The 24710-nt window shown below is 39.9% G+C and overlaps 1 protein-coding gene across 6 annotated transcripts in view; it reads right to left on the bottom strand.

Moving 5' to 3' along the window:
• The window catches only part of PLCH1 (phospholipase C eta 1), a 221466-nt gene that overhangs the window by 42621 nt on the left and 154135 nt on the right, over positions 1 to 24710 (bottom strand). For all 6 annotated transcript variants that reach the window (XM_059163689.1, XM_059163690.1, XM_059163694.1 and 3 more), the window contains 3 exons: positions 17153 to 17246; positions 14654 to 14857; positions 4599 to 4719 (listed from right to left, as the gene is read on the bottom strand). In XM_059163689.1, the coding sequence (XP_059019672.1) occupies positions 4599 to 4719; positions 14654 to 14857; positions 17153 to 17246 (419 nt within the window). The remainder of the gene's footprint in view (positions 1 to 4598; positions 4720 to 14653; positions 14858 to 17152; positions 17247 to 24710) is intronic.

The following is a 24710-nucleotide window of genomic DNA, read 5'->3' as shown; positions in this document are numbered from 1 at the left end:
GGAGAAGGGATTTGCAAGTGATATATCCAAAAAGGGGTTAATATGTAAAAAATATAAAGAACCCATACAACTCAACACCAAGAGACCAAGAGTCCTCCAAAAAATCCAACTAAAAAATGGACAAAGGACCTGAATAGACATTTTTCCAAAAGATATACAGTTGGTCAACAGACACATAGAAAGATGCTCAACATCACTATCAGGGAAACGCAAATCAAAACCACAGGACACATCACCTTACACCTGCCAGAATGGGTAAAACCAAACACCCAAGACAAAACAAGCATTGGTGAGGATGTGAAGAAAAAGAAACCCTCCTGTGCTATTGGTGGGAATGCAAACTGGTGCAGCTACTATGGAAAACAGTACAAAGGTTCCTCAAAAAGTTAAAAATAGAAATACCATATGATCCAATAATTCCACTACTGGGTCTTTACCCCCCCAAAAACCCAAAAACATTAATTCAAAATGACACAAACCCTTATGTTTATTGGAGCAAGTTAAGTATCCATTGCATTGTTAGCAAATGGGTAAGGAAGATGTGGTGTGTACACGCGCGCGCACACACACACACACACACACATTATGCAGCCATAAAAAAGGAGTAGGTTGTGCCATTTGCAACAACACAGGTGGATCTAGAGGGTATTATGCTAAATGAAATAAGACTGAGAAGGACAAATGTCATATGATTTCACTCATATGTGGAATCTAAGAAGAAAACAAATGAATAAACAAACAAAAAGCAGGATCAGCACTATAATACAGAGAATAAACTAATGGTTGCCAAAGGGGAGGGGGAAGAGGAGCTGGGCAAACTGGGCAAAGGCAGAGGGAGGTATGGGTTTCCAGTTATGGAATGAATAAGTCATGGGAATAAAAGGTACAGCAGAGGGCACACAGTCCATGGTATTGTAATAACACTGTATGGTAAAGGTAAGCTATATTGTGGGGAGCACAGTATGTGTGTCAACTTGTCAAATCACTATGTTGTACACCTAAAACTAATGTAACATTGTGCATCAACTACACTCAAATTAAAAAAAATAAACTTCAGGATAAAAACTTAGATTCCATTTTTTAAAATGTCTAAAGACATCTAATAGACCACTAAGTACAGATATTTAAAAATATATTATCAGCCCCTGGCTTGAAAATCACTATGGAGGATAAAATAGCATAATGGAATTTCACAATTTATAGCATCCTATGCCAAACAATTGAAAATCATTTGTATAGAATTATATACTAGTATTTACTTTCAGAAGAAGCAAGCATTCACTCTCCCCCAGTCCTCAGGTTCCTGTGCAGAGAACATGAAACCCAAGTACACTGATTGCCAAAGACAGCCTCCGGAGTTGGTGGCCAAGGCAGAAAGGGAACCCGGACTGATCTCTGCTCTTACTCTTCTTCTGACATTTTTTCTTCAGAGTAAGAAATTATTTCAAATTTAGCTTGCTGGTTTTTCCTACTTCTTTTCTGTCATGTATCTTCTGAAGTAATAGGCCATATATATTTTCCAGAGTATATAGCTAATATTTAAATTGGCTAATATATCCATGTAGAGAAAAAAAATTTTACTTCTGGGCTTGTATGGCAACACACGCTTCACAGGAGGGCCTATAACCTCCTGAAATTACATCCTTTCCTCATTAGTAAAACCTGATGCCAAAGATAATAGAAGAGATGAACCTTTGTAACCAGAGTGGGCTACCTTATTCTGATCTATTTGTTCTTGTGTCCACATGGACTTTATCCCAGAGTGTTAGAAAGAAAAACAACAACAAACTAGCAAGAGATTATCTATGCAATCACATCAAGGTGTTCTAATAACGAATTTTTAAATTACCAACCTGTTTATAAAAGAGTCTATTTGTGTCTAATGATATTCAACGTTAAAGCAGCACTTCTCAATGGGGGACAAGGGAGACCGTGACTCACTGTTCCCAAAATAGCTGTCAACATCTGAAGACATTTTTGGTGCTCACAATATTGGGGGGAGGGGGAGAATGTAACTGACATTTAGTGTGGAGAATTCAGGACACTGTAACCATTTTACAGTGCACAAGACAGTTTCCCACAACAAAGAATTATCTGATTCAAAATGTCAGTGGTGCCAAGGCTGAGATACCTGGGTATAAAGAAGGCCTAAGAAAGAAAAGAAATACTGAACTTTTAAAATGTGCTAAACAAGCATTATCAACTTTTCAAGTGCTTTTCTCCTAAATAGCCCCAAACTTGAAGTAAGCCCCGTCAAACACCCAACTTCGCATTTTAGAAAACAATGGCAAAACCACTCCATCAACTTTGCTGAAACTAGCAAAAATGAGGGTAGAAAAGACCTGTCAGTTGATACCAATAACCAAAGCTGCCAGGCATCATGCATCTCTCATTGCAACAGCATTTTAGCCTCATGGTTAATAAATAAGAAGACCAAATATTAAAAGTTTCAAAGGCTACTAACTTTTAAAAAATTAAATTTTACAGAATTGTAATTTTGTTTAATTCCCAAAAAAAATCATTTATTAGCTGTCTGGTATTTTGCAGGCACCTGCTAGGCCAGAAAGAATGAATAAGACATAGCCCCATATTTCCAATGAGCTCATGGTCTTAAAGACTCAAAAGAAGGCAGGAAGCTAAGCTAACAGTTACAATTGAGTATATAGATATAACAGAAATCTGCTCAGGGTGCTAAGAACAGAGAAAGGAGCATTTAAATCAGCTGGTATCTCAGTAAGTCTGACAGAGGGACAGTACCTGAACACATGTTCAGGATACTGAACATCCTTCAAGTATCCCTCTTGAAGGATGGATAAGGATTAGGCAGGTGGAAGAATGGAAGAATGTGCGGGGCAGAGAAAGGCACATCGAGGTAGGGAGTTGGGAAAGAACTGGGGTCACTCGGGAATCCAAGGGAAGACAAAGGCAGAATCCCTGCAGAGCAATGATGGAAGACCCTGGAAGAAAGAGAAGAGGCCACGTCCTGAAGGACCTGGAAGACATGACTGCATAGCACAGGGAGCTTCTGAAGGACTTTAAGACATACGGCAGCATACTTGTGTTTTCGGAAAGGAAAATATTGCACTGGAGTGGAGAATGACCCAAAGGGAAATGAAAACGGAGAGAAGGCAATGGAGTCAAAAGATAATTTAGGAAGTAGAACTGACAAGAATTGGCTGAATCTAGAATGACTCAGTTTTTGGCTAAAGACACTGGTAGACAGTGTTACCTCTTACTAAAGGGAAATAGAGCCAGAGGACGTTTGGCAGAACGAAGTGCTGAGTTCAGGTTGGGACGTAAGCTCCGTGATGGTAGAAGTCTTCTCTTTTGTTCAGTGCTGTGGCTCTCTGAGCTTACTGCAGTGTTCCTGGCTTAGAGTAGGCACCATAAAATACCTGAATAAGTAATGACATGTGCTGATTTTGAGGTACCGATGGGATACGTAGGTGAATTTTTACTAAGAATTTTTCTAGGGGCGCCTGGGTGTCTCAGTTGGTTAAGCATCTGCCTTCAGCTCAGGTCATGATTCCAGGGTCCTGGGATCCAGTCCCATGTCTGGCTCCCTGCTCAGTGGGGAGCCTGCTTCTCCCTCTCCTCCCCATTGTGCTCTCTCTATCTCTGTCTCTCTCTCTCAAATACATAAATAAAATCTTAAGAAAAAATTTTTGAAAAAGGAATTTTTCTACATAGTTCTGAAACTGAGGGGAAAGTTCTGGACATATAATTAAACAGCCCAAAAGTAGAACAATGGCACTAATTTAAGAAATAGTGACTACTGGAGTGTCTGGGTGGCTCCGTCGGTTAAGTACCTACCTTCAGCTCAGGTCATGATCCCAGGGTCCTGGGATCAAGTGCTACATCAGGCTCCCTGCTCAGCAGAGAGCCTACTTCTCCCTCTCCCTCTGCACTCCCCCTGCTTGTGAGCTCGCTCTTGCTCTCTCTCTGTCAAATAAATAAATAAAATCTTAAGAGAAAGGAAGGAAATAAAAAAAGGAAGGAAGGAAGGAGGGAGGGAAAAAAGGAAGGGAAGGAAGAGAGAAAGAAAGAATGACAGAGGAATGAGGAAATGGAATAGAAGACCTTAACCCAAAAAAAAAAAAAAAAAAAGAGTGAGAAACAATGATGGGCTAGAGGGTAATGTTATAATAGAAGCCCCCCAAAAAGCAAGTCTTAAGGAGAAAAGAGTCACTATTATCCAATGCCAAGAAAGAGTCAAGTGACAAGTCACAGTATATACAGGACACCCAGCAAGGCTAAAAACCTAGGTTTTATTTTACTATATTGTAATATAATATCAATAACCTATTTATCACGTATAGTAACCTATGTTTCCAAACTTTATGAACACTGTAGAAATGCTGAAGTCAGTCTTCGCAAGAACAGGCTCCAAGAAGGCAATGTCCTGAGACAGAATAGGGTGAGAAATGGAGCATGAGAAAGTACACACAATGGAGCTCACAATTCTTTGTTGGGAAGGAAGGAGAGAATGAGGGTCACAGAAAGGGAGACGAAGACTCGAAGGAAGGGTGTGGTTTTGTAGTTGTGGTACATCAGCCAGTGCTCTGTGTGCTAGCTTAGCTCCCAAGTGTTGTACTTACTCATTCTTCACAAAGGCGTGCTTGTTGATGGTCTCCACAACGTCTCTGAAGAGAATTTTTGAAGTCAGAGTATAACCGTGGTGGACCACTGGCTCTCCATCTGGGCCATCCCAACAGTCAACTGCCAAGAACAGAACTTCACATCAACAATGCAAAGTTTTCTGGTGTTTGTTAATATTTCTGGAACTATCAAATAAATACTATTCTATATTATATCAGATAAATATTATCAGATTAAATATTATTATACCTGTTATGAGCATGACAAAGATATCAGACAGAGAGATGGGTGTTCTGGCATATTTATCAGAATAAGGAATTAAAGATAATAACTTTGTTTCTCAGTGCTTACAGTTAACAAAGATGTCATATTTATAAGCGCCCTAGCATTTACCAAGAACGCTCGTTAGAAATCAATCTAAAGCCAATCAAGTACACCCACGACTAGTGATACTTCTTAACGGGTTGTTTCTCTAATTTCACTTCTTCATTTTCAGCTTACTCAAGTGTTTTGGTAAATTGCAGTGACCCTCTCAAATCAGTAACAGAATTCTTCATTACTGTTCACTTAAACTCATTATGTTTCTTTTAGATTTTCATTTTATTAATTCTACAGGAGCTATAAAATAACACTGACTTCTTCAGTTCAAATCCTCAGGTCCTGCCGAGATTTATGTGAATACAGGCAAATGATTTAATCGTTTTAAAGTCTTGCTTTCCCGCACTGAAGGGAAAGAATGGTCGTATTTGCATCATAAGTTTGAGTGATGCCTATGTAAAGCTGCTCATAATACTATAGGATACATACCAACTGTGATTGTTACTGATAACACTGATACTGCTCTATGCATAGACAGCCTCACCGGCTCCCAGCTCGAGAGCCACGACCACCACCATCCACCCTGACTAGGCATTTGCCTTCCCTGTTTTACACTCGACCAATACACTGGTTTCTCAAAATGATGCTTTCACCGTATTGTTCATTTGCTCCCAAGTATACTCAGCACATAACACAGCATTTACTCAGTACATGTATGCTGAATTTATTAATATCCTACAGCAGCTCCTGCCGGCTTAATGCCAAGGTCTCCATCTCTTGTGCTAGAGACTGGCTAGCAGCTCCCTCAGCCTGTAACCACTTCCGCCCTGGCGCACAGCCGGAATACACTGCCCAGCCTTCTCTTGCAGTAGGATGTGGCCATTGAAATGTGGGCTGAAATTATGTGCACTGCTTCCACATCTGGTCTGTGAAAACTTGCCCTACACACTCATCCATGCTCTCTTCTTTTGTGATCACTACAGAAGACATGTGCTGGAGATGGCATGACCCTAGACCCCTAAGTTATTGCTTGAAAGACTCACCTATTAGGGACACCTATTTTGGACTTTACATAAACAAAAAAGAAATTTCAGTTGTTTTAAGGCACAGAGATTTTAGGTTTAACTCTTAAAGGAACTACTGTTGCCTTAATACCTTAGCTCTGGTCAGTCTTAGTGTTTTACAGTATTTGAGAAAACAACTGTTACAGTTTTATTGCTCTGAGAAACTGACAAAGCAGAAACTATACAGTTTTTGTAGTAAAGGCGTCACATGAAATGAATGAAATGAATGAAAAAGTCAAATGGTTTGCCTCATTCTCCAAGAGCCACAACTCAAGCTGAACTGTGAAAGTGGTTTAACACTGTATCATAGGTGATCTTTTTTTCCTCCTCCTGTTTATTCTTTTTTTGTTTTATTTATAGTCTGATTTAAAACAATCAGATTCAAGTTGGTTAATTTTAGTTATGTAACAACCTGACATGATGGAGGAAAACAACCTTTAAAGGGATTGTGTCTATGGTTTGATTCACTTAGAAATTTTATTTTCTTATAACTTAAGTGCAATAAAATGTGTTTTTTCATGTTTAGAAAAAAAAAGTCTGACAAGTCAAACTTATTTTCTCTGACAAGTCAAACTTATTTTCTCCTACACCTGACAATCACAGACAGGTTCTTCCATTACACAAGTTTCCTCACAGACAACCCTACCTCCAGGACTCTGCTTCTTTCATTTAAGGTCAACCAAAATGCCCTCTTTCACGTTCCTTATCTAAATCCCAATCAAGGCTAAGCTGGGGTCCCCCATACAACCTTGCCAGTTCTGGTGACATTGCCTTCGATATATCATAGGCAGGAAACTCTGCTTGCCAGAGCTGAGAAAACTCAAAACTCTAGATCTTACTGCCATGAGTTTTCCCAATTTTTAAAATATTGAGAATGCATCCATTTTTAAAATCACTACACGAGCCAAACATTCTGCATGCTGGATTTGGCTAATGGAATGCCAGTTAAAACTTTGAGTTTTGGGGAGGTGAACTATGAGAGACTATGGACTCTGAAAAACAATCTGAGGGTTTTGAAGGGGCGGGGGGTGGGAGGTCGGGTTACCAGGAGGTGGGTATTATAGAGGGCACGGATTGCATGGAGCACTGGGTGTGTTGCAAAAATAATGAATACTGTTATGCTGAAAATAAAAAATAAATTAAGAAAAACAAAACAAAACTTTGAGTTTCAATTAGGGCCAGACAGTTCATGACCACACCTTTTCCTTATTTTAGTAGTAGCTTCCTCATACATGTGCTTTGTGTATTACATCAGGGCACGATCTGTCCATTTTTCCCCTAAAACTTTAAAGCTGTTCACCATAACTATTAATAGGATTTGATGGGTACTTTTATGTGTCAACCATGCTAGGCTACAATGCCCAGTTATTTAATCAAACGCCAGTCTAGATGTTGCTGTAAAGATATTTTTTTAGTTGTGATTAACATTTAAATCAGTAGGCTTTGGGTAAAGTGGATTACTCTCCATAAAGTGTGGGCCTCATCAATCAGTGGAAGGCCTTAAGACGAAAGACTCCCATTTCCCGAAGACGCAATTCTCCTCAAGCCTGTAACATCAACTCCTACCTAAGGTTCCAACCTGCTGGTCTGATGTACGTATTTCTGACTGGCACATCTCCATGATCGAGTAAGCCAATTTCTTAAAATTGACCAATCTTTCTTTTGCACTCTCATATATATGAGAGAAATCCTATTAGTTCCATACCCTAATAGAGTTACCTAAATTATAATTAAACATTGACTGTTAAATTATCCTTAGGAAGAAAAATGGAAAAGGTAAGAGGAGAAAAAGACTAATATCTTTTAAAGGCTGATACCATAAGAATATAGGAAACAAATTTTAAAGATGCTGTTAAGGAGATCCAAGGTTTTGGGATAACAGCATAAAGAGTTGCACTGTTTCTTTGGGCCTACAAATGAGGTAAAACTTATCAAAGACATTTTCTAAGAACAGAAGCTCCATCCATCTCTTGACATGTTCTTAACATTCTTTAATTTGTCTTTGCATAGAGGTATGGAAAGAAGGAACAGATGTTTCCAATGTAATTTGAGTAATTTAGACCCTGATCTAGCCCCCTTGTGGAGGAAAAAGGACATAACAGGGTTTCTCATAAATGAACTAACATCCTCACAAAGAAGGGATGTAGACAGGCAATGCCTTGCCCGTTTGATTATCACGTATACAGAAAAGCAGCTGTTAAAACTACATTGGGCATGAAAGAAGATGTTCTTTTGCTAACATTTATAACATAAGCAGAATATCTGTAGCCGAGGGTGGATCTTCCTTTTTTTTTTTTTTTTTTAATTTTATTTTTTCGATGTTCCAAGATTCATTGTTTATGCACCACACCCAGTGCTCCATGCAATACATGCCCTCCTCAATACCCACCACCAGGCTCACCCATTCCCTCCTCTCCAAAACCCTCAGTTTGTTTCTCAGAGTCCACAGTCTCTCATAGTTTGTCTCCCCCCGATTTCCCCCCACCCTCTTCTCTCCATCTCCCAATGTCCAAGGGCCGTTCTTCTAATGCTCACTTTTTAGATCATTTCATCACCTGTCTGCTCAATGAGGATAACAGCATTCCCAAATGGTAATGGGCATCCTAACATGTGGCAGTCACAGCCAGGTTCAAATGACAGTGAAGGTTCCTGTAAGAGCTCATACTGTTTAACGGGAATGCTGGCAAGACGAAAATCCTCTAACCAATCCCCCTGGCCACAAAATTACTAGGGGCCTGTTTTTCAATCACGTCACATATTAGAGGTCCCTGAAAGCACTCTGACAAAGGGTTGGTCAGTTCCACAGGCTAGCCAAGCAGCTAACATGACAGCTTTTCATAATGGAACTTAAAAGCGTTCCATCCTGATAGCCCTCCCAGAGATAACAGGAAAGGTTGTAAACCGATGATAGCAGTGATGCGACATCAGTTCCATAATGAGGGTGAAAATCCCCCGGACAGAACATCCATATTTATTAGGCAACTTGGGCTGAAAATCAAGGGAATGAAAGACCATGTAAAAAATATTATCCAGTTGATTTGCTGACAAACCCACTTCCCCAAAAAAGACCTGTTAGTCTTCCCCAAGACACTGCATGTATCCTGACCAAGGACATTCCTGCCACTGAACTAATGGAGATGGAAAACACAACTTGATCAAACTAGAAGCTCAAAGGTGGAGAGATTCTTCAGGTCACGCTACCATGAAGAACCTGTCCGGAATCATTACGCTCTACCTCTAAGTGCTATGCTCGGCAAAAGCTGCTTCCAAAAAATATCTGTGGGACCTGAAATTTCCAATCCTTGACCTGCTATGTTCTATAAATCAGGTTCTTTATTCCTAACTCTAGTTATTTCAGAATAAAAACAACGTGATCCAGATCCAAGGCAGATGACATAGCACTGGTACCTATAAACACTGGTGTCTCGGGCCCAAGCTTCAGCTGTGAGCTCAGATCTTCAAAGCACAGGGCTCACAGAAATTGTCAGGAGAGCGCAAAAAATCATGTCATCAAATTCTCAGTCTACAGGAACATCTAAATATTTAAATGGTGGTCCCAATCTTGAACCGAGCTAATTCCTTCTTTAAAAACCACCCTCCCCTCAGTGCTTCACTTCGCTTTCTCTAGCCTTCCTTCTGGGACCTAATGACCTTCATTTGATCCCTCCTGGGGCTAATCATGCCATGCAATGCTTGCTCCTCCAGAAAGCACATGGACTTCACAGAGAACAGTGGAGTAGGGGAGTTAAATCAACTTGCATTCAAATCTCCAGTCCCATGCTTCCTAGCTATGGGAACTTGAGCCACTTCACCACTCCAAGTTGGGGTGTCCTCTCAAGGAGGCTATTTTAGTCCCCTTAGTGTTGTAAGACTCAAATGAGAATGGATGGAAAGCACTCAGTCAAGACCTGGCTCACAAAAGGGGCTGAAATCACAGTAGTTCCCCTGTTCCTCCACACACAACATTCAAAGCCAAAGTGATAACCATAATTTTGAATACAACACAGATTCCGGACAAAGCTGATCAAGTCCCTCAGATAAATAGAATTCTTCTCCTCAACAAAAACCTTCCAGAAACAGTAGTCTGACTTCCACTGCCCACTTACAATAGATTATTCTAATAGCAATAACTTCAAGTAAGCCAAATAATAGGGGAGGGATTTGCGGCTATAAGCTGATGAGGGAGATATTGGAGAGACTGCCTGTCCTTTAAAGTTACACCAGAGCCGTACATGTTCTCAGTCGGTGTCATGATCTGGAGCAAGGTAAGCTTTTAGAAAAGGAGAGCCAAGTAGCTTCTATTACTTTGGTGAGTGGCAGTTAGGAAGAAGAAGGGAGAGACAAGAGAGGCCAATGTCCAATATCATCTACCACAGACAATTTCTAAAAGCTCTCATTTTAAAGTTAAAAGATCCTTAAGAAAAAAAAAAAAAAAAAAGCTAAGATTAAAAATCTCTTGTACCAGGGCGCCTGGGTGACTCAGTGGGTTAAAGCCTCTGCCTTCGGCTCAGGTCATGATCTCGGGGTCCTGGGATCGAGTGCCGCATCGGGCTCTCTGCTTGGCAGGGAGCCCGCTTTCCTCTCTCTCTGCCTGCCTCTCTGCCTACTTGTGATCTCTATCTCTCTGTTAAATAAATAAATAAATACATACATCTTTAAAAAAAAAAAAAATTCACTTGTACCTTGCTATAAATTGTCTTAATCAGATAATTTCCTTCTCAATACCCCAAACAAAACTGGAGGGTTAGATGTTCTGATTCAGGATAAGGAACTGATCATGGGAACATGATTAGGCTTGGGTAGGACACTGATTTTTTGGGGAGCAAAACCAAAAAAGAGAAGACTGGGTACTGAAAGACCTGGAAAGCGAAAGAAATACTGCACAGGACACAGCAGTTAAAAAAATCTCAAGGCGCCTGGGTGGCTCAGTGGGTTAAGCCTCTGCCTTAAACTCAGGTCATGGTCTCAGGGTCCTGGGATCGAGGCCCGTATCAGGCTCTCTGCTCGCTAGGGAGCTTGCTTCCTCCTCTCTCTCTGCCTGCCTCTCTGCCTACTTGTGATCTCTCTCTCTCTCTCTGTCAAATAAATAAATAAAATCTTCTAAAAAATCGCAAGACAGTCTGGAGTTAACAATCACGTCACAGAGTCATTACAAGTCATTTTCCTTCCTTGGCCTCAAAGGACATGTCACCATTTCAAATGATAGGCAACCATCACTGTGAATCCAATGAGGGTCTGTGCCCAGGGAACCCCTATGCATGTCACAGACGTAAAACTTCTTGAGCACTGAACAAACAAAGGGTTGAATAATGGCTGAGAGCAGGATGTCATCTCGAGACTTTTAAAAGGTTTTTCTTTATGTTAATATTTTATAAGCATCTTCATTACTCAGTTACTTAAGCTACTCAATTGTCTGTCACTTGTGACAGGAGGCGTTCTCTGCACCAACTACAAAAATGCTGTCTTAAAGCATGAGGTTCCAGAACACTAAATCTGTAGCAGCTCTAATTGTTTTGTATGCAGACGGTTTTTAATGCCTGTCCACTTTTAAAATGTTAATTGACCCTTAGACCATGCCAGAAACTATTTGACAAAGACCCATCCAGTTACGAGTCTTATCACCTTACTGCTTTATTCCCTTCCCTACACTATTCCACCTCCCCAGCCCAGCACCCCTGTTTTCCAATGCTAACCCCCACCACACCCCCACCAAAAAGTGATTCCCTTTTGCTCCGTGGAATCTCCGTTCCATCACAAATTCCCTTTTATCATCAAACTCTGCAGAGTTCTCCTTCCACCTCTGAACCTTGAGTAGCCGCCAGCTTGCCTTGGAGGACACTACGTTTCTCCACAGGTGCTTTTTGTGTATAAATCCCTGACCAGGGGGCATGCTCCAGGCCTTGATTGGCACTTTTAAATAACTGTTCTCCTAGGGGCGCCTGGGTGGCTCAGTGGGTTAAAGCCTCTGCTTTCGGCTCAGGTCATGATCCCAGGGTACTGGGATCGAGCCCCACGTCGGGCTCTCTGCTCAGTGGGGAGCCTGCTTCCTCCTCTCTCTCTGCCTGCCTCTCTGCCTACTTGTGATCTCTGCCTGTCAAATAAATAAATAAAATCTTTAAAAAAAAAATAACTGTTCTCCTATATTCATTTAAAAAATAATCCCCCCACTTTGGAACCTCACTTTATCCAACTCTACGTTTCTGGCATCTTCTAAGTGCCTTTCCCAGAGCATTCTTTTTGCACTTAAGTATCTGGTTTACAGTTTTTAATCTCCAACTTCTAATCTTTAAAATTTTTAATAAGGAATCTACCTGTCAACATCCTTCGTGAGTTAAAAGTCCACGTGGGCAATTTACTCAGTCTCTTAGCTTTGACCTTCCCAATGCTAACAAACTCATCCCCACTCTTCATTCATGTTCACCCATGACTCGGCCTGGATACAATCATCACCTGTAACTACATCAAAATCCCACTCTGTGATGACAATTCTCTGTTCTTGTTTTTTTGTATGTGTGATGACAACTTTCTCCGTCTTTTTATCTCTTGGTTGTCTTACCTCATTTTGTAGCCCCATATTCACTTTTTTTTCCTTTCTAAGACTCATGAACCTACTGACTAATTACTTAAAAGAGCTCCCACCAACACCTTGATGATATTTTACACGACTTAAAAATCCAGAGGCTTGGATCAGTTCTATAATCTATCTTCACTGTTCCTATACCTAATCTTTCTCTCTCTCTCTCTTTAAGATTTTATTTATTTATTTGACACACACACACACACACACACACACAGAGGGAACACAACCAACAGGAGTGAGGGAGGAAGAAGCAGGCTTCCCACAGCCCATCTGGGGAGCCTGATGTAGGGCTCAATCCCATCACAACTCCAGCCCATATCTAATCTCCTGGGAATGGGATGGAAAGAGTCTAAGCATGCAGATTTTATATAACAAAAGGATGGTTTTTAGACTGTTTTTGAAATTAATTAGGGTTTCTCCAGTTTATCTTATCAACTCCTATCCCATTGTTTGTTGATCTTAAGCCCCCAAACTGACTTCCCCCCCACTTTACACTTCATAAATGATCCTCTCTTCCCAGAGAAAGGAGAGGCGATCAGGCTTAAACACTTTGAAAATCTCAGCCCCCATATCCCATCTAAAAACAGAATCTGTGTCCTCGTTTCTTTTTCTTCCAAGTCTCAAAACCTCCCCAAACTGTATCACCTAGTTTTCTTCAAATGGAAAAAAATGCCAAGTGACGAATCCACAGCAGCTCCCCCCAACTTCCCACTAGCCTGTCACCAAACCTATCAAGACACCTGCAACCTTCCAGCTGTCAAATGCAACCAGATTGGATGATTAGTGTTTGCTTTAACTTACTTTGCTGTTGCATGGGACATTTTTGCCCATTTCATTCCTTAGATCCCAGTGACCATTCTGTGTTATCCCGGTGGTTTCCCCTTGCTCTTCCTGCATGTAACTGCCAGATCACTTAACTCCTCAGGCCTCATTGCTTGTCCGCTCCTCTCTGTGGGTGATCTTGTACACTTCCAAGACCTTAACTATCACATACAAAACTCAGAACTATGGAATCTTTATCTTGCCTCATCTTTCCATTTTGTTCAGATATTATTATCCAACTGACGGATAAAAACGTCCAAGAGAATGTTACCAAATGACAATAAACTCAAGTGATAGAAAACGTGAATGCTCTCACCCCAGATTCCCTACGGTACATGGTGGCACCATTCACTCATTATAGCTCTCACCCTCATTTCCTACGTCCTTCACTTCTTGCACCAGGTCCTGCTGAGTTGTCTTCTTTAATATCGATGCAAGTCCAAGTTTTTATAACCTTTCGACCGAATCATTGTTAAGAGCCTTTCCCATCATTTTCCTTGCTCTATCTAGCTTCACCCTGTTTCTCTCCACAAACACATATTCTTTAAAAAACAAAACAAAACAAAACAAAAAACAAAAAACTGTCCTCCTACACAGAGACGCATGTGATCTTTTTAAACTACAAGTCTGATGACACCACAGTATGTACTAAGACCTTTCATTGGACCCTTGTTACCAAAGACTAGAATTCCTCAAGCCCTTTAACACTTTACGACGGACCCAACTTTACCTTCCCAGCCTATTTCTCATCGCGTTTTATCTCACACCTTACTCTTCGTACTTCCACTTCTTTACCATGTATGTGATTGGTCTGGTGGAATTCTCACATTGTCCTACCGTTTTTAATGGCCACCCATTCTGCTAGACTGTCAGCTCCTTGAAGACAGACACCTGTATCTGTGTCCCCACAAGCAAGACCCCATTAGAAATTTAATAAACGTTGACTGAGAGACTATGAAGCGTCTTGAAATCAAAGAGTGGTCCAGAACTATGTCTGCCATTGTCGAATCAAAAATACCTTTCTAGGAAAACTTTCATTGTCATCCCAATCTTTTGCCAACTGTAGGTGTGCTTCCTAACTTCCAGTTCATCTCCTTGCCTCCTGATTGGACAGTAAGGAGAAGTCAGAGAACATTACAAGTTAAGAATGATGCTACAACAAGCAAAAAAATGGTTCTGGTTCGTGTGCCTATTTCAAGTCTCCACTGTTTATACTAGACTTGACTGACTTGACTAAAGGCAGTCAGCAGAACTCAGACAAGGCCCACACCTTCTACGCAGCGACAGCCCTCCTGGAGCACCCGGGCGTACATGTCCACTTTGGACTGGGAAAGGAGCTGGTCCCCGGTCAGGTATGTGTTGTGAGACGAGGCGATGTAGTAGTTGCACAGGGGCTGATCCATGTCCTGGTACACTTCCTGGTGCAGCGGGTTAAATATGTCACAAGCAGGACTACGCATGAAGTTCGTGAACCCTATGGAAGAAAGAGACAGTGAAGGACTCTAGTTTTCAAAGCACAGGTGCTTACTCAAACCCACTGGGGACAACAGAGGTCAAAGTACGTTCAAAGTCATTAGCTTATTTACACTCAGGACAGCTACTGGGAGGAATACTAAAGCAATAAGATTTGCTTCAGGTCAATGAGTGTCAAAAACATAAATACGATGGGGAAATAGTAGTTTAAACATAACCTACAGTCAACTTTTCAAGAATTTTGATTAAGTTCTTGGGAGAGGGCTTACTACAAAGCTATTCGGTAGCTACTGAACTCAAGCTATGACTGCAGAGCATGATCTAATAATGGGTGACTGATGCAGTGGTCAAGCCATATTGACTCAGCTTGACCAGCTCGACCGTTGGTTGATTGACCAGCAACGTGATAAGTTATTAATTCAAAAAACAGTACTGTTAGTGCCATAGTTGAGGCCACAGGTAAAAAGTTAGGCACTGCCTAAATTCAGAGTGTGATTATTGGACTATGAAATTGGTTTGAGAAGATGCTGCTAGTAGCTGGCAACTTTTTAATGAGTTTAAAATAGTGTTTAAAGATTACGAAGAAATATAGAGAGCAAATGGACAGTTGCCAGAGGGAAAGGGGTAAAGGGCTGGGCAAAATGGGAAGAGGGAGTTCTAGGCTTCCAGTTCCAGAACAAACAAGCCACAGGAATACAAGGCACAGCATAAGAAATACAGTCAGTGATACTGTAATAGCAATGTAACAAGACAGACAATGCCTACACTTGTGGTGAGTATGACATAATATGTAAGTTGTCAAATCACTAAGTTGTATACCCAAAACTAATTTGACATTGTATATCAGCTATACTCAAATAAATAAATAAATATATATATATATATAATGTAGAAAATCCTATGAGTTTTCCATAGTTTTTCAAAACAGAACACCTGAGTAGAAGAGGCACTCATCAAAAATGAATAAATATGAGAATGATCTCCAACAACCTAAGCGGAATCATCAGGGTAAATTGTTTCAAGTCGTCAAGAATTACGTGGGTAAAACAGTATCTGTAAATATCCTCTGAGACTCTGGAGAATTTCTTCATTGCCTATCCTTATGTCCATAATGGAGAAATCATGTTTAATCCCATTTTGGGGGGCCCCACCAGAAAAAAAAAAAAATTCTTGGCCTAAATTAATTTATCCTCTCTAGTTGTTTTAATAATGGTTCTTCATGAAATAAGTTTTAAATTATTCCTTTCTCTTAATTACCCTCCACCCCAGGAAGTAAACCGGTGATATCAAAACCCTCTTGTCCACACGGAGTCTGAAAGTAGAGGAGAATAGGAGGTCAACAATCTAAATTAGTAAGATAAACTATGGCTTTGGATGCTCTTGAGGGCAATGAAGTGCCCCAGTGGGGGTCCTCCATTAAGATTGCTGGTTCTGCCTGGGACTTGATCTCCTATTGGGTAGCAGCCTAAAGTTTATTTTCCCACATATTTTAAATAAATATAACTTATACATATACGTACCTAAATTCACATTTATATGTAAGATCCTAGAAGCTAATTCTGAATACATAACTGTGGGCAAATTACTTAATTTGAGAGTCTCACTTTCCTCAACTATATAATAAAATAGTTGTATTAACAAAATTTAGGATTCCAACAACCTCTCCACTGCTACCAACTAGGGAAAACAAGTTCATTGCCAATATTTTTTTAAAAACATGTACTTTCAAGTCACTAGTGTCATAGGTTATTTTAAGACCAAATTTCCTTTTTTGCAATTACCAGGTTGAAGCTTTCCAAAATTAGCCATTTGAGAAAAGTCCAAATATTTCTTGAGATCTAGCATATGCATGGTGGGATAGAGTTGATTTGCTTGGAGTGGAAAATGCATATCATTAAAGAAGTAAGAGAAAGAGCAATATCATGGCATCTGTTTTGTAGGAAAATATGTTGTATTGTGAGTTTTATTTGAATCATCTGTAATCCATGAATATCTCCTGATAATTGAAAAATGAGAAATTAAGAACATTGGTTATTTTAAGGGAGGCAAACCCTAAGAGATTCTTACCTATGGAGAACGAACTGAGGATTACTGGAGGGGAGATTGGTGGGGGATGGGGTAACTGGGGGATGGGCATTAAGAAGGCATGGGATATAATGAGCGCTGGGTGTTATAAAGCAACGGATGAATGACGAAATTCTATTCCTCAAACTAATATTACACTATATGTGAACTAACATGAATTTAAAGAAATCTTGAAAGGGGGAAAAAAAAGAGAGAATACTGGTTATTTTACCTTCTATGCCAAGAACATTTTTTGCCTTATTTTCTTCTGAAACTTCAAATTTTCTTACGATGTCAAGACAATATTCTGTTGTCACATTACTCATCTAAACAAAACAGAACATTAGTAAAGCACCTACAATTTCACCAGATGCATGCCTCTACACACTTTTTAAGCATTCCTGATGCAGAGCAGAGTGGTTAAATGAGCAGTGTTTGAGATTACTAGTGTCATAGCAACTTTATCTTTGGGAAATGATCATCTCAATCCTTCCACATTATCTTTCAGATTTAATCAGTGAGAACATCCCTTCAAGTACTAGACAAATGTACTCCACGAAGCAAAACTAATAAAACTGAACCAATAATAAGTGCAAATCCACTGCCAAAATCTACACATTATAAGCTAGTAGCTATCTACAAATTAATATTTTCTAGACAAACACTAAAATTTGCCAATCATAAATACAGATAGAAAGAAATTATTCCCTATCAAAACAGAATGCTCTAGGTAAATCCATACGTGTAGGTGTAGATCTATAGATCTTCCTAGTGAATCACAAGAGCAATCTGCCGTGATGATTCAAGATCACAAAGGTGAGTGAGAGAAAGTAAAACCAGAAAGCTAGGTGAAGCAGCTAGCATAACAAAGAATTCTGGAGCTAGATGGCTCATGTTCAAATCAGCCAGCTCACATCATTAACAGTGGGATCTTGAATGAGTCACTTACCTTCTCTGTGGCTATCTTATAAGGCAGCTGTGAGAATTAAATTAATTACAATCAACATGTGACATCAAAAAGGCAGTGCAGCCTACTAAGTCATTCTCAAGTTCGCTGCATGAACATTACATACTCAGTGTCACTGGAAAAAGCAAACTCTTCCGGAATAATTTCTTTAATTAAACAGCAACATGCAGGATATGATATTTTGATCAAAATTCCACTGAGCCCCACAGTCTAACAATGACATTTAAAAATACTAATGAATAGTGATAGGGGAAGCTAATCCTATGAGCCAGGATTTCATACTTCACAGTGTTTTTCAAATAGTCTATTAAGTCTTAGGTTCAATAGTTACATTTTAGTGAAATCTAATTTTTCTAAACTGTCTATTTGATAGCATTTAAACCTTTTGCAGGGGAACAAAAGCTCTGTTGTGCAGCTCTTTTTTGCCTGCTTGCAAACACAGAGATGGCTTTTCCCCCCAAACCAGCTGTGTAATACGCCTAATGCATCCATTGCATAAATTTCACAACCCTTATTACATTCAGAGGCTTATATTGCCAGACAACATCAGAAAATACCATAAAATAAATGAAACCATGCTACCTATAAGAACTCTATTGCCCTACCCAGGCTTGGAGCAGGCCATTAATTTGTCCGCAACATACTAGAAAGGTTTACCACATACAATATAAAAAACAAATAATTTCTCACAAAATAAGAAGAGCCAAATTGATAACAACAACAACTAAAAATTCATGCGCCGTGGGAAGCCTGAGTTTACACTGCAATTACTCGGTTTATGAAGCAATTTGTTCAGACATGTAGGGGTCTTGTCCTGGACTCAGGTAGTCTACCAGGAGCCCATGGGATCTAAAAAATAAACAACAAAATACCATCATCCTGGGATAGAACTAGTTGAAATGAACAGGGAACGTGTCACTAGTTCAAGATTCAAAGCAGAATGTGCTAACTAAAAGCATCCTATTGGGGAAGTAAATTGGTGCAACTATCAGTAGACATTCTAAGAAGCGTACAATTTTCTGGGCATGATCTAAAAATAAATGTGAGGGGCACCTGGCTGGCTCAGTCAGTTGGACATCCGACTCTATGGATCTCAGGGTCATAAATTCGAGCCCCACGTTGGGTGTGGAGCCTACTTAAAAAAACAAAACAAAAGAACAGGAAGAAAAAAAATGAAAGGTAATCCATTTCCTACCAAAATTCAAGTATTAAGGAGTAACTCGGTGATATATAGTAGTAACACATAATAATGAGAAAGGAAATGTATAACTCATTCAGCTTCCATGCCTCCTCCATTCCCTGGTCTAATTTATTAACCTTCCCAGTAGCTAACCTTCCCAATAGCAAAAGACTGCATTTTCTACAACACAATTTTTTAGACCTTATTTTAAAAATTATTGTGAGATTTTGCTGTATGAAGCAGGGTTCAACATAGATTAATGCCCTGTATGGTTCCTTTCTCCTTGTTTTGTGACATAGCTAATAAGGAAAATAGAAAACAACTTCTCTCTACTGTTCCCCGTGGAGCACATTCGTAAGTTTTGTTTGGTATCAATATCTGAGCCACTTGCTTTTTCCAGCACAGAAAACTGTTCTTTCTATACCAGGCAACAGGTGCTAAAAGAGCTTTAAAAAACCTGAATACAATAATGATTCTTTACCTTTATATAATGCAGGCACTGCTGTGCAGTTTAGAAAGAGCCTTCGCGTGCATAATTGTAAATAGTTCTTACAAAAGTCTTGTAAACTTGGAATTTTAATCCCCATTTTACAATAGGAAAATTTACGCTAGGGAAGGTTCACTATGTCAAAGTCACAAAACCAACAGAAGGCAGGACCACAGATCCGATTTCAATCTTCTGACTTCAGATCCAAAGCCTTTTCTTTTACACTATACCTATCATCTGGGAGTTCTTTATTTGTACTGAAACACTGAAATGCTTACTTTCAAAACTGATGGTTTCTTTCAATATAGCTAAAACTACTAAATCTTAACTTCTTACCTGTGAGATGCCTTTTTTTTTTTTTAAGATTTTTATTTATTTATGGACAGAGAGAGACACAGTGAGAGAGGGAACACTAGCAGGGGGAGTGGGAGAGGGAGAAGCAGTCTTCCGGCTGAGCAAGGAGCCCGATGCAGGGCTTGATCCCAGGACGCTGGGACCGTGACCTGAGACTCCTGGGATCATAACCTGAGCCGAAGGCAGAGGCTTAACCCACAGAGCCACCCAGGCATCCCCTTTTGAGATGCTTGGAGGTCTCAAGTTAGTTATTGCAGTTTAACTTCTTTGACTAGTCCAGGTTGGATTCCATTCTCCTTTCCTTGTTTGCTGTAATACTTAGTCTCATCCAAAAAAGACTATCTGGACCTTATATTAAAGGTCAACCCACTTCAGATGGACTAGTTACAGAAATCAAAGTCATAGGTCTCTATATCACATACTACTGTTCTGATACTGACTTTTTATCCCCAGCTTGTACAGTATCTAGCAAAGCTTGGACAACGAGTGAGAATTTCAAAACAAAGTCAGAAGTAAATAATTCTATTTCTTATAGCTATGATTCCCAAAGCACACCAAACCCAAAAATCATAATGTAACTTGCAGAAAATTTTAATATTGCTAAGCTCTTTTCAATTTACTTTTATCAAAGTAATATATTCATAATTAAATGTCAAAACTAAGATGCTTATGATTGAAAGTAGAACTCCCCCTTCTATACTGAGAACCACGCTCCAGAAAAAACAGTCAACATTTCTAGATATTTCCATTGGAATAAGTCTTTATATTCCTGACTATGATGATAATGATGATATATATATATATATATATATATATATATATATATATATAATGATGATATTGATACTAATGATACTATTTTCTGTTTTTATACACTTCAAGCATTGTCTCTTGACTTTTTTATTGTGTTAGATAAAGATTTAGCCTGTTTGGGCCTGCAAACTTTCTCCCTCTACCCCTCCACCCAGGATAGCTATTTCTTAATTTTTATTAAAATACTGTTTAATGTAGATTATTCTAATTATGCAAATGTTGAACACTGAGTCTATTGTATAATGATTGTGTTTCTTACAGAATTTTTTTCCAATCTGTTAATTACTGCAATTCCTACCCAATGGTTAATTTCTAGTGTCCCTCTCATAAATTCTTCCTAGTGGCTCTAATGGCTTCTCAGTTACCAAAGGTAACAAATAACCCATGAACTCCAATTTTTTACCCCCTACCAAGGTCCTTCTTCTTCCAGGCTAGTAGGATTCCAGCATTTTATTCAGCTTCGGTTCTGACGTCTTCCCCTCATGCTCCTCAGAGAACGCTTGGAAAGCAAATTATTTCTTGCATAAGTGTTCTTGTGTACTTGTGTTTTACTCTGCATACACATTTACTCTGCATACACATTTCTACTGTAGAAATGTGTATGAAAAATTCTAGGTCAGAAAATTCTAGGTCAGAAAATGTTGCCCTATGTTTCTGGTTTCTGGAGTTGCTGATGAGAAGTCTGATGCTGTACTGATTCTAATCCTTTGACAGGACCTGTTTTTGTTTGTTAATTGGATCAGTGTTTCTTTTTTCCTCTCTCTCTCTTGCTTTATGTAAACCTTCAGGGTTTCACTTTATCCTTGGCATTGTGAATTCCATTATGATTTATCTCTGGGTGCATCTTTTTTTTTTTTTTTTTTTTTTTTTTGAGAGAGAGAGTACACGAGTGCAAGGGGCAGGAGGCATGGGCGGGAAGAGAAAGAAAGAGAACCTTAGCAGTCTCCCCACTGAGCACTGAGCCCACCCCAGGCTCAATCTCACCACCCTGAGATCATGACCTGAGCTGAAATCAAAAGTCGGACACTCAGTCGACTTAGCCACCCAGGTGCCTCTCTGTGGATCTTTATATATTCACTGCACTTCACACTCAGTGGCCCTGTCAACCGAGAGAGTTCTAACTTTCCATGCTAACCATTTTTGGTATTATTTATTTTATAATTTCTGCCCTTATATTTGTTCTTATCTTTTTCTGCAATTGCGATTATTCAGAGAGTGGACCTTCTGGATCAATCCACTAATTACCTTATCTCTTCTTCCTATTTTCCATTTTTTTGTGTTTGTTCTACTTTATGGGTGATTTTCTCACTATCTTCTAAGCCATTTATTGAATTTAGTTCTCTGCTCTGCTCTTCCCCTGAACCGTCTTTTCCCAGTGCATAGTGTTCTGGCTTCACGGCTGCAGTTTTGTGTTCCATCACTCTGACATTAATAGCAGTTTTTAAGATGCCTTTTCCCTGCATTGCCTCTATTCCCTCCAAGTTTACCTTGGTCTCTGTATTTTATGGTAGAGGATTTCCTCAAACATGGTAACCTTGCCTTTTTAAAACCCCTTTTTAAAATTATTTAAACATGTATTTAAAACCCAGTCAGTAATAAATGAGTTGGAACCTCTGTATTCCTGGCAGAGCTGACTGACTGGTGAGTTTCGCTGGAAAAGTTCCTGGCTGTACTATTTTACTAGCTATCTGATGTAAATATCTTCAGGTTTGGGGTTTTTCTTCCTGGAATTGGTGTATTAGTTTCCTAGGGCTGCTGTTAATGGATTACCACAAACTTAGAATTGATTCTCTCACAGTTCTAGAGAACCCAAGTCCAGACTCCAGGTGTTGGCAGGGCCAATTCCCTCTGGAGACTCTGAGGGAGAATCTGCTCCATGCCTCACTCCTCACATCCGCTGGCTGCTGGCAAACCTTGGTATTCCTTGGCTTGGGGCTTCACAAGTACAGTCTCTGCCTCCATGGTCTTCTGTGTGTCTAGGTTTTCTTTTCTGTCATTTCTAAGAGCACTCATCACTAGACTTAGGGTCCACCCTAAATTTAAAATTTTATCATCTCAACATCCTTAACTTAATTACATCTACAAAAACCCCATTTCCAAGTAAGATCACACTCACAGGTATCAGGAGTTAGGACTCGAATATATCTTCTGGGGCCACTATCCAACCACCATGGCTTATAATATCCTCCTATTTCCTACCTATAATTTCCCCTAAATAAATGTGGGAGCAGAGTATTAGAAGAGGGGTATGGCTCTCCCACTTCAATGCACAGAAGTTCACTTTGTCCTTGAACTCATTACCTAGTTCTCTGAAACAAGCCACCCAAAACCTAGAAGCTTAAAACAACCACCACTTTTCTTTTTTTCTTTTTCTTTTTTTTTCTTTAAATCACATTTGTGCAAGCTGGTAAGTGGGACTGGATTGGCTGGACAGTTATTTTGTTGTTTTCACCTACTAGGGGTTGTTCAAGTGACTACAGGTACCCAGTCCCCTGACTACAGTTCAGTGGTCTAAGATGGCCTCACTCACATGCCTATGGTAGGTGCTGGCTGCTGGTCCTGGGCCTCTTTCCCTGAGAAGTCTCTCATCCTCAAAAACACTAGCCCGGTTTTTTCATGTGGTAGTTGCACAGTTCCAACAGGGCAGGAGTGGAACCATCAGGGCACCCAGGGATTCCTTGTTCATCATTTCTGCCATAATCTGTTAGTCGAACCAAATTCCGTAGCCAGCCCAGATTCAAGGGGCAGGAAAAGAGTCCACTCCTTGATAGGAGAAGAGGGAAGGTCACATTGACAAGGGGCACGCAGACAGGAATAGGGGAATTCCTACAGCCATCTTCACAGACTATCTACCACAATTCCCTGTGTCCAGTACTCAGGGAGGCCTGGCACGCCTTGGGACCCTTCCAGGCCATCCTTCTCCAGTTCTGACTTCCCCTGTTATGCCAGGTTGGAGAAGGAACAGTCGTCCTGCTGCAAGAGGTAGGAGAGAGGATCCAGAACCCCACTTCCAACCCATGCTTGTGTCTGTCACCCCGCCTCATCTCCTATTTTCAAGAGCATCATGTGACTTCGATTCTTGAGCCTTTCTGGGATTCCACTGAGTGAGTGAAGTCGATTCACGTTTCTTGCTCTGTAGGCTTGAATTTCAGGGTCTTCTTTAGATCAGACAAATTTCAAGATTTTGTTGTTCTGTATCCTCCCTTGTTCTCTTTGTCCTTGTCATTTTATGCAGAAGAATAGAAGTCTCTTTCCTGAATCTTGGGGTAATTTCAGAAGGGAGTGGAGGAACATCTCTAAATGAATGGTCCTTCAGTTTGCAACTAAATAAAAAACAATTTACCTCCCCAAACTGGCTACCTCTAACTCATCCTAAAATTCAACCACAAATTTCAAAGCATTAGAAGGTATGACTATTTCACAGAAAATGTCATTTGGGAACTATATTTGAGGCAGCAAAATATTACAAGATATAATTACTCTGAAAACTCTCAATTGCTTTAACTGTGAATAATTAAGTAAATGAAACAGAAACTCAAGAAGGACTCTTAAAAGGAATGCTTTTATGATGAGGAAAATGTTTAACAAAAAAATAAAGGTACACTGACACTAAAGGTAGTTATAAATGAAGAAGTGTTTATAATTATTTCTCACAGAGAGACAAGGTGGAATGACCCTGACTCTCACCAGATCATTCTGGATTCAGTAAAGGATAATGAAGCGAGATGGTACAAGTGACACTGGTAATTGGATCAGAAGAACCACGGGACTACTTGAGCAGAGAGAATAAAGACACAACGGGACACAACGGGGATAACTGGCAGAAGCAACACAATGATAGAATGTATATATCCATGCCAGACAAACAGTAACAGTAAGAAGAAGACCCTCTAGCAGGAGATCCGTAAAGCTCTGAAAGTTCCCCTGGAATTAACCATCCATATGTATATTTCAGATGAAAGTGCAGAATAAAGAGAAATCTGCTTTCC

Source organism: Mustela lutreola, chromosome 2 (genome assembly GCF_030435805.1).
Source record: "Mustela lutreola isolate mMusLut2 chromosome 2, mMusLut2.pri, whole genome shotgun sequence".
Lineage (NCBI taxonomy): Eukaryota > Metazoa > Chordata > Mammalia > Carnivora > Mustelidae > Mustela > Mustela lutreola.
Note: the sequence above shows the minus strand (reverse complement) of the source record. Positions and strands in the feature narration are given on the sequence as shown.